Raw genomic sequence first — 11,124 nt, forward strand, 5'->3', positions numbered from 1 at the left:
ATGAACATCCCATTTCTGTCAAGGTCAAGAGAAAAAAAAATTCGAGTTCCCAAAAATCAGTCCTGTACAGAGGAAAGAACCAAATTTATTTTAAACTTCTTAGCTTCAGCATCAAATCTGTAGTAGCCTGTACTTTACTGTGTCAGATGGAAAATTTCACGGGGAATACAATTTGGATTGTTCTGCTATTCTGACATTCATAGAGTTCACTGTATGCCTCTGCTCTAGCCAGTGGCATCAATGGCAGTGCAGACTGGATGCGCAGAATTTCTTTGGCAGTGATCAACAAACAGAGCTTGGAAACGTTACTTTTCTGGACTACAATTTCCAGAATCAAACAATTCCAGCAAAAGCAAAAAATTCCCAGCAATCAAGGGGCAGAGCTTGGAAAAGTCAGATTTAGGACTACAACTCTCGGAAACCACAGCCAGCAAGGCCACAGCCAGTAACCCAGAAACTTTTAGCTCCTGTAAGTGGCTTTGTACCATTCTCTCCTTTCACACAATATAAGCTTATGTCATCCGGGCAAAAGTTCTCACATGTACACAAAAGGCTTGCTTGTACCAGACTAGATTTTTGGCATGTACAATCTGTAGCAGACACTTACTCTGTTTCCTTCTGCAAAGTGGTCAGCACATGTGACTTGAGCCTGCGAGTGACAAGATTACAATGTTCAGAACAAGATGGGTGGCAAACACACTATGATACAGGAAGGTATCATGGTCAACCTCTCCCAACCTTTATCCTCTATACATAAAAGGTGTGGAACCTGTGACCTTTTAGCTGTCTGTGGACTATAACTCCCAGCACCCTTGTCCAGCTGCAATGGTGGAGAGAATGATGGGGCTGGGGTTTTACAAGACTGAGAAGGACACAGCTTCCCTACCACTGCCTTACTCTAAATCTAGAAAGATACATAATTCTGGGTTACCAATGTGTATGTTTCCTTTGGACAAGATACAAGAAAACAGCCTCTTCAGCCCCATCCAAAACCAATCTCAAGGCTGGGGTAGCAGGGAATGGGGAATTCAGTTGCTAAACACTCAGTGGTGGAGGGAAAGGGGGAGATAATTTGAATGATGATGCAGAATTTGGTTTCCGCTTCAAGGGGAAGAGAAACAAGAATGCATTCCCCCAGGAAAGTACCCTTGTTTTTTTTTCCCTGCACAGCTGAGATTAGCTGCCTGAGCTTCCTCCCTTCTTGGCTGAATCAGTAAACATGGGTAGCAGCAGAAAAGGCAGACCCTATTCTGGGGTCTCTAGCAGAGAGTTTTCCCCATTTATTTCAATCTACGTTTATTTAAAAAAAAAACCTTGGAAATGTTGAGAATTACACCTGCTATACAAAACTCTACTACTGACCTACATTACCTCCACCCCCAAGAATGGTAAGAAATACGTTTAATTCCCCAGTAGCCGCCACATTTTTCAGCACTTACCTGTCCTGCTCAGTTCCACTGAGCTTCTTCCAGTGTTTGGTTAGACGCCTCCTCACCAGGACAGCAGCAAGTTGCCGGATCTAAGGAGGGAGCAGAAAAGGATGAGAGGCAAACAGGAGAGGTGGGTAAGAGACCAGGTGAAGCACCTAGGTTTCTGGTAAGCAGGAATGGTGGATCTAATCTAACAGGAAGACAAAATGGAGGTTGGACCAGTTGTGGGGGAAAGCTACAAAAGTGGCACTGGAAAAAATATCCCTGGGTATGCAAACAAGATTTTTAAAATATTCAATAGACAGCTGTTTTAGAAAAAATGAGAGGTTGTGCATGTTGAGCATTGCCCTCCTTTGAAGAGCTATGGACAGATTTGGGCAGAGGGTGTATCTCTGTGTGATTTGCAGAAGACTGGCAACAGTCCCAGAGGCCCAGTCATTGGTAAAAGCAAAAACACAGACTCCAAATCATACTTCTCAGATAAAGATGGCCTGAGACAAAAACTGTAAGCTTCTTTCAGTTTCTGGAAATAAACTCCTGAGGTGACAGTATTACATCAGTTTCATACCACTTTCACTCTCATACCCTCATCATAAAGAATCCTGGGGTTTGTAGTTTGATAAGGGATTTACTGTTCTCTGCTAGAGAGCTCTAGTCCACTCCCTGAATTGCAAATCCCATGACACTCTGGGTGTTAATCTTCAAACCTCTTCTCCACAGAGAAATATGGTACCTACTGAATACTTTACTAAACACAAATTCCAGGATCCCTTAGGACAGAGCCACAACAAAATGGTACAAAACTTATACTATGGTCTGAGTTGTATACAGGGACACAGGGAGGTTACAGGGGGAGGAATTCATAACCTTAGAATTCCTTCTTTGACTTCCAGCATTGTCTGAGAGGACATGCTATAAACATTCAATGGACATTTTGTGACTGGCACCCACAACACCTTTCCAAAACTTCCATGTGTGCCCAAGGGCTCCAGTAGGTTGAGGACTACCTAGGACTAATTCAAAGATATAGCCGTGTTAGTCTACAGAATCAGTATTTAGAGAGATCTTGTAGCCCCTTTGAGACTAACTAAAGAAAGAAGTTGGCAGCACGAGCTTTCGTAGACTTAAGTCTACAAAAGCTCGCACTGCCAACTTCTTTCTTTAGTTAGTCTCAAAGGGGCTACAAGATCTCTCTAAATACTGATTCTACAGATCTCTCTGCCTAGGCCTAAGTTCTACTGTGGCTTACCCTTGGGTCTTGACAATTTGACATCACATGGCTGAGATGGGACAGAGCTTGAGGTTGCTTTAGGGCCTCTTTCAGCTGAGCTGTAGCCTAGGAGAGAGAGAGAAACAAAAATGAGAGGAGTGGCAGTCTAATCTATACAAACTTCAGCAAGTACAGGCAGGTGATGGGAAAGAGTAAATGTGTTTCTTGAATGGTTGTCTGTTGTTGTTATGTGCCTCACAAGTCAAATCTAAGTTACAGTGACTATATCCTAAGTGTTTTCTTGGCAGGATATACCTGCATTCAGAGGAGGCTTGCCACAGCCTTCCTCTAAAGCTAAGGGTGCAACTTGCTCAAAGTCACCCGGTGGGTTTTCATGGCTGAGTCTCCAGGAGGTTTAGGCTGCATCTGCACTGCAGAAACAGTACAGTTTGATGACACATTAACTACCATGGCTCAATGCTATGGAATTCTGGGACTTGCAGTTTTGCGAGATATTTAGCCTTCTCTGACAGAGACCTCTGGTGCTGCACCAAGTTGCAAATCCCAGAATTCCATAGCATTGAGACATAGTGATTAAAGTAATGTCAAGATGCATTATTTTTGCAGTGCCGATGGAGCCTTATCATTTGTTAATTAGCCTTCTAAAAATGTTATTCAAATAAATAAATAAATACATAAATAAGATTGAATAACACTGACAATGGAGAGCAAAACAGTCCAACTACTAAGTTTATGTGAAATTGATATTTGAACTCAAATTTAAAGTCTAAAATGATTTGCTCTATTTTGATTTTTTGAGAAAAGGAAACAATTGAATTTTGAAAACACCATTTGTAGTCCATGCCATCACAAATTCTTCTCATGTTTTCCCACCCTGAAATATAAACTTACCTCTCTCACCCAAAAAGTGATAGGACAAAGCCTTCGAAATTCAATTGGAGACATTTATCTTTGGGAATGTGCCACAAATTAATAGAATTTACATAAGCGCTGACTTACCATTCAGCTGTTGATTCAATATGTCTACTTTAGCTGGAGTTAGAAATTGTTAAGTAGAGGCAGAAATGATTTGAAATGGTATTTTTAATTTATTTTTCTGGTCTTTACCTCACATAGGTTTCAAGTGTTTCTACAAATTTTATACATACACAGTAATATGAAACTTTTATTTTTCCAAATGGGATAAGGGAGGATCAGTTACTGAGACTGCTGACCTTAAAAGCATTTAACATCACTCTTCACTTTGGAACTACGGTACTCTTTGAATCTTGAGACTTGGATAGTTAAATTCCTCAATCTTGAGAGCCCAGCAAAAAGTAATTTTGCAAAAATCCAACGGAGCAAGGCTTTGAGTAAAGAACCAGCAAAGAAACTGTTTTTTTTAAAAAAAAAAAAGCAATGTCTCTCACTTCATTAATTAATAGCTTAATTGTGGAATTAAGTGCATGTTAAAATTCCTGTTTAAGTTTTAAAAATAAATGTATATTGCCCCGTTTTATTAGAAAATTTCGAATATAATTCATACCGGAGTTGAAGACTATATTGTTCAGGAAAGCGTTCCCAAACATTGTGTGATTGTTTATCCGACTGTTAACTGAGATCTGGTATTTGATCTTTTTAATTTGTTGTCTGCTTTTTTATCTAATTCTATCTTGTATTATTATCTATTGTTTTATATGTATTTTTGTAGAATATACGCCTTCGCAGGTTTCATTTTTATCGATTTTATTGTTTGTATATACAGCGCTGTGTAAATCTACAGCACTATATAAATAAAGTATAATAATAATAATAATAATACCTTATTTTATTTACTTATTTCCTATCACTTTTCCAAGGTTTGCCCCCAAAACTGCTTCCATCACTGCCCTCTGTTAGATTTTCAGGGGGAGGTATTGCCATGTTTTATGTTGCTTCAAAACAAGAAGTCATGGCATTGCTTTCTAGATGTTCACAGACTCTCTGATGTTTATCACACTATACTCTTAAAGTGCTACTATTCCACTTTGACTCCTCTAGCTGCCTCCTGTTGCATTCTGGGATTTGCAGTTTTAAGGAGGGGTATTTAGAATTCTCAGGCAGAGAACTTCTCTGCCTGAGAATTCTAAATACCCCTCCTTAAAACTGCAAATCCCAGAATGCAACAGGAGGCAGCTAGAGGAGTCAAAGTGGAATAGTAGCACTTTAAGAGTATAGTCTGTTTAATGATCTGCTCCAGAATCTTTCCTGATATTGAAGTAAGACTGACTGGACGATAATTGTTGGGATCCTCTTTTTTCCCCCTTTTAAAGATGGAGACAACGTTTGCCCTCCTCCAGTCTGCTGGGACTTCTCCTGTTCTCCAGGAGTTCTCAAAGATTATTATTGCCAATGGCGCCGATATTACATTTGCCTGTTCTTTTCATACCCTTGGATGTACAGTCATCCCTCCATATTTGCGGATTTGATTATTCATGGATTTGATTAGTATGTTCTCTCTAGGAATATCTAGGTCCTCCAGCTCAACTCTGTGGTCAACTTTAACTAAAAGTTAAAGAGAGAATGTTCTACTAGGCCTTTGTAGCTCCTCCAGGGCAGTTCTATGGTCAATGTCTGTCGGACATCAGCCACAGAGTTGCACTGGAGGACCCAGAGATTCCTAGAGAGGTGTCCTCTCAGTAAAAACATGGTGGTTTTGTTATTTGTGGTTTTTCCATATTCACGGGGGTCTTGTTCCCCTAACCCTAGTGAATATGGAGGGACAACTGTAGTTCATCTGGTCCTGAAGGCTTAAATTCATTTAGGTTAAACAGGTATTCCTCTACTATCTCTTTACTTATTTTGTGCTGAAATTCCCCTATTCTGTCCTCTGCTCCATTATCCTCAGGTTGAGCAACCTTTGTCTTTTCTGAGAAGACTGAGGCAAAGAAAGTGTTGAGTAATTCTGCCTTTTCTCTGTCTTCTGTTAGCATTTTGCCATCTTCTCCGCGCAGTGGCCCTACCGTTTCCTTCTTCTTCCTTCTGCTGTCTCCCATTTTTCTTTCTCACTGGAACTGTTTTAATTTGTGCCTTCAGTATCTCCCTTTTGAGAAAGTCCCATCCGTCCTGAACTCCCCCCCTTTTTTTTTTTTTTTAGGTATTTATATCCCGCCCTTCAGCCCTAATGGCTCTCAGGGTGGCTTACATTTATTATTATTTTTAACCAGACAGTTCCCTGCCCGCAGGCTTACAATCTAAAAGACACGACACAAAAGGAGAAGGGAATGGTGAGGGGGCAGGGGATCAGGTCCAGCATTCTTCTCTCCCTCTGAGGCCTGGACCAAGGCAGGTGGACCAGAGGGAGGGCTCTGCTTCTTCCAGGCAGGCCTGGTGGAGCTCGCCTGCCTCTCTCTCCCAGATGGTGGCTGAAGGGAGGGCTGGTCCTCTTCGAGGAAGGCAGTTGGAGCTCGCCTGCCTTTTTGTATTTCTGACCACGGGAATCACCCTCAATACTTCTGAAATCCGCTCTCCTAAAGTCTAGGATGCGTGTCTGACTATGCCTGGCTTCTCCTTTCCATTGTATTACAAACTCCAGGAGAACATGGTCACTTCCACCTAATGATCCCACCACTTGCACTTCATTAACCAAGTCATCATTGTTGGTTAGGATCAGATCTAAAATAGCTGACCCCCTTGTTGTCTCTTCCACCTTTTGGACCATGAAATAGTCTTCCAGGCAAGTGAGGAATTTGCCAGACCTTGAGGATTTGGCTGAGTTTGACTTCCAGCAAATATCAGGATAGTTGAAGTCACCCATCACTACTACATCTCTCCTTTCTCCTCAGTAGCAAGGAAGAAAAAAGAAAAGTGTTCCAAACAAGGAGAGAATACTAACAGTTCTCAGTAACCGTAGAAGAAATATGTGGAGACAACTTTTGTGGCTCTGTAAAAGGTCTCATCTGAATTGCGTGACCACTCCAGATTTGATTATCCACAATGCCAGGATATAGATCCAAAAACACAGTGCAGAAATCATCCCGTTTGAGACCACTTTAACTGCCCTGGTTCAGTGTCAGAGAATCCTGGGAATTGCAGTTTGTTGTGGCACCAGAGCTTTTTGACAAAGACGGCTAAATGTCTCACAAAACTACAGTTCCCAGGGCAGTTAAAGCCGTCTCAAGCTGGGTTAGATCTGCAGTGTGCTTTGGACCATAGATAAAGTCTTTTCCACATCTCTATAAGGGAGAATGTGGAACGACTCCTTTTCCACATCTCAATCCAATCTCAAATCTGCTCCTCTACTGCAAGCCTAATAAAGTTACTTTTTTGGGCCACAAATCCCAGAATCCCTCAGCCAACATACACCTAGAGTTGGGAGAGGTTTTTTTTGGACCAAACATTCTCAAATCCCTCAGACAATATAAACCAAGGCCTCATCCACGCTGCAGAAATAAAGCAGTATGACACCATTTTAGCTACCATACTTCAATACCTCAAAACCTCCTCTGAACAATGTGAAGTTGAAGGCTTTCATGGCTGGCATCCATAGTTTTTTGTGGGCTTTTCAGTCTATGAGGCCATGTTCTAGAAGAGTTTATTCCTGATGTTTTGCCAGCATCTGTGGCTGGCATCTTCAGAGAGTTGGGTATATGTATGTACTGTGTGACCCTGGATAGGGAGGAGTGGTTTCCATGTTGATCTGTGTCTTGTTCTGTTGTTGAAGGGCAAAGCCACAGAGAGGGAGGATATGCAAAGAGGATTAGTGTCTGTTTAATTAGTGATCATTGTGTGCTGAGTCCTGCTTTTGCTGTTTTTCAGGACTGCTGCCAAATTTTGTTCACTTTCAGGGTTTCCTCTCTCCTGTTTAAGTTGTCCCGGTGTTTGTGGATTTCAATGGCTTCCCAGTGCATTTGGACCTGATGGTTCTTGGCATGGTCCAGAATTTCGGTGTTTTCAAACAGCATTTTATGCCCAGCAGGGTTCATAACGTCTTCTGCTCCTGCTGATTTTTCTGGCTGACAGAACGATGCACAGATTAACACAGAAACCACTCCTCCAACCCAGGGTCACACAATATATATGCTCCCCACTCTCTTCCATGCCAGCATTCTCTGAAGATGCTGCCGAAACGTCAGGAATAAACTCTCCTGGATCACGGCCACAGAGCCCGAAAAACCACAAAAAACCTCTTCTGAGGCAATCTTGCCAATAAAGCCCCAGGAGAAAGTTGTCATTAATTGGAAACGACCCGAAGACATGCAGCAAAAAACCAAAAATTCAGTGTATCGTTTAGAGTATTTATACCCCGCTCTTTGGCCAAAAGGCTATCGACCCACCTATGGAGATGCCCAGCCTAGTTTTACATTTCCTCCGCCCCAAATGACTGGATTTTGTTATATCCACCCCTGGATATAACAGCCTGCTTTCATCTTGTCAGCTCAAAAACCCCCAAACCACTTCCAGTACTGTAAGCCCCAAACCATCCGTTCCCTCTCTACCTGTTGGATGATGGCATTGTCAGGCTGTAGCAAGTCTGAAAGGATCTTCTCCAGCTCCACATCTGCCATGGTCAAAAGAGAGGAGGGGGAGCCCTCTTTTTGGGGAGGGGGGTTGATAGGAAAATAAAGGTATTTAGGGGGGATTTTTTTTTGAGGGGGGGAGAGAAAAGTACAAAGCCCCCCCTCCACCAGGGATGGAGGAGGGGGGACAAGGGAGCAGCAGCACCCCCAAAAAGAAAAGGTCCGGAGGCTCAGCCCCTCCAGGAAAGTCAGCTGCCAGGGAGAACCTCCAGGAGAGCTGCTGGCAGCAACTGTTTGCCTTGCCAGCACATGTGGAGGAGACGAGCCGCCAACTTCCGGCGGGCTAGAGCGGCCCCAGGATCCTTACTTCCGGTCTCTCTCGCACGCACCCTCCTCCCCTCCAGGAGGACCAATTACGCTCCCTTCCCCCGCTCCCTCGTTGGTTTCCATGGCGACCAGTTAACGTTCCCGCGGTGGAGGCGGGGCGCGTGAGGGCACTCCTTCCACAGAGGCGGTTGGACTTCAACTCCCAGCAGCCCCCAAACAGCAAGTGTGTGCCGGGGATGATGGGAGTTGTAGTCCAAAGCCATCTTGAGAGTTCCCCCCACACAGTAACATACACGAACCAAACTTCACTGAGATAAATGTATTTTAATACATAGTTATGTATAAATACATATTAATACCTATATATATATATATATATATATATACACATACACACACTAGTGTAATATATTAAACATATATCATTTATATAAATATTATTTATATAAATATATATTAAATAGTATATATGTATTAATAAATATGTAATATATATATATATTAATCTACATGTTTTATATGTATATATATGCGAAATAAAAATTATATATATATATGTGTGTGTGTGTGTATATTATAAACAGATATATATTATATGTGTGTTATATATATATATATACATATATATATATACACACACATATATAATTTGTATATAATATATATATATAAAATTTTTAAATTGTATATATGTATATTGATATATATATATTAATATACATATGTTATATATATAAATATAATATACATATATATATATATGACATATATATTATTTGTATATATTATTTTTATATTACGTATGTATATTAATATATATATTACATATTTATACTTATATTAATACATATGTAATATTTAATATATACATACTTGTTTAAATAACAAAAAATTATATATATGATATATATAAATATATATATTTAAATTTATTTATTTAATATAAATTCAAAATATTTTAAAAATGTGTAATTGTTTTAAATTTTTCAATCGTTTAATACACTCCAGGGCAGTTTATTTTCTTTTATTTCTAGGTGGCTCACAAATAAAATACATTAAAAACGTATTAACAACAACAAAAAGAAATGCTTGTGATGCTTTTTTTATTTGTTTTGTTGTTGTTGTGTGCTTTCATTTCGTTCCGATTCATGAGGGCCTTAAGGTGAACCCATTGCAGGGTTTTCCTGGCAAGTTGCTGAAACCACTACACCACACTGGCTCTCTTTTTAAACTGTATTGTTTTGTAATGTATTGTATTATTTGAAAAAGTGCCAGGTCTCAAAGCCTTGTGTTTTGCTCACAGGAACCCTGTTTAACAAATTGCATCCAGCTCCTCAGACATCTATTTTAAAGTTATGACTTGAACCCTGAGCAGATTTGATGCTTTACTGACATCATGGCTGCCACAGGCCCTGACTCTCAGTTCAGGGAATGTAAGGGAGAAGGAAGACCTGTGGTGGCTCAGTTGTAAACAGAAACCACTTTGTACATGGTCAGAGGTTCTTTGACCCATTTCTCTCTTTCTGCTCCTCAAAAGAACTGTCCTTAAAAATTTCATAGCCATTGATTCAGAGACACAGGAACTATAGCTCCCATTGCTCATTGTATCACCTACTATTATGTTTGTGCAACATAGACTAACCAGCCCTGATGAAGTTAATATCCTATTATTGTTTGTTAAAATTAATTCTGAACTGATATTATTTTGCCAAACAAAGTCCTGAGAACCTCTCTGTTGAATATGTGGGCTTACAGCTTCCTCTATGGTCGCAATGCAAGCTTACAAATTTCTGGTTTGTGCTAATAAAGGTCCAAAACGCACTGCAGAAATAATCCAGTTTGACAATGCTTAAACTGTCCCGACTCAGTGCTATGGAATTCTGGGAACGATAGTTTTGTGAGACATTGAGCCTTCTCTGCCAGAGAGCTCTGGGGCCACAATAAACTACAATTCCCAGTATTCTTTAGCACTGAGCCAGAGCAGTGAAAGCGGTCTCAAACTGTTATTTCTGCAGTGTGTTTTGGACCTATATTTCCAGAATGTCTGCACAAAATAATCCCACTTGTTTTTATCTGGCAAATATATCCTTCTTCTGAGTAAGAGATGTGGAAATTAACTTGATATTTTAAGGCACAGAATTTCCTCCCGAATACTGGAAATTTTGCTCCGTTTCTTCTGCCTCTTGCTTTGAAACGGAGCATTTTATTCCTGCAACCTTTTTGGAGTAAAATCTTTTGGCATTTTGTTTTGTTTCACTGCAGCTTTTGTGATTTCTGTGATGAGGTTTTAAAATGCTACTTTTACTGCTTCAATGTGTATGTTTTTCTTAACTATTGGGGTGAACCTAATTTTAACTTGTTTCATATTTTTATTTAAAAGCCACCTTGACTTAGGTTCCTGTTACAGAATAGTGGGATATAAGTGATAAATCATAGCCTTAACACCTAGAAACACATTTCTTTAATGTGAAAGCAGAAGTTATCAGGCTATAGATTTTCATTACCCGTTTCCAAGCCTTATGTTTGTGTGATGCTTCAGTAGAATACATACAGCACAGATTTTATCCAACATGTAGTAGGAGATAAGGACTGTTTGTAAAAAACAGTTGGAATAAGAGATAATAGTTGTTAGAGTCTGTATTGATAAAGCCATTTTAGT

At 40.2% G+C, this 11,124-nt stretch overlaps 1 protein-coding gene across 1 annotated transcript in view; it reads right to left on the reverse strand.

Moving 5' to 3' along the window:
* The window catches only part of IPO4 (importin 4), a 37,637-nt gene extending 29,139 nt beyond the window's left edge, over positions 1-8,498 (reverse strand). Inside the window, exons 1-4 of the mRNA XM_089479655.1 lie at positions 8,118-8,498; positions 2,680-2,766; positions 1,440-1,519; positions 608-649 (exon numbers count right to left, since the gene is read on the reverse strand). Coding sequence (XP_089335781.1) covers positions 608-649; positions 1,440-1,519; positions 2,680-2,766; positions 8,118-8,186 — 278 coding nt within the window. The 5' untranslated portion in view covers positions 8,187-8,498. The remainder of the gene's footprint in view (positions 1-607; positions 650-1,439; positions 1,520-2,679; positions 2,767-8,117) is intronic.
* Between the last annotated feature and the right edge of the window lie 2,626 nt (positions 8,499-11,124).

Source organism: Sceloporus occidentalis, unplaced genomic scaffold, assembly GCF_023333645.1.
Source record: "Sceloporus occidentalis isolate IW3139 unplaced genomic scaffold, rSceOcc1.0.p SCAF_14, whole genome shotgun sequence".
Lineage (NCBI taxonomy): Eukaryota > Metazoa > Chordata > Lepidosauria > Squamata > Phrynosomatidae > Sceloporus > Sceloporus occidentalis.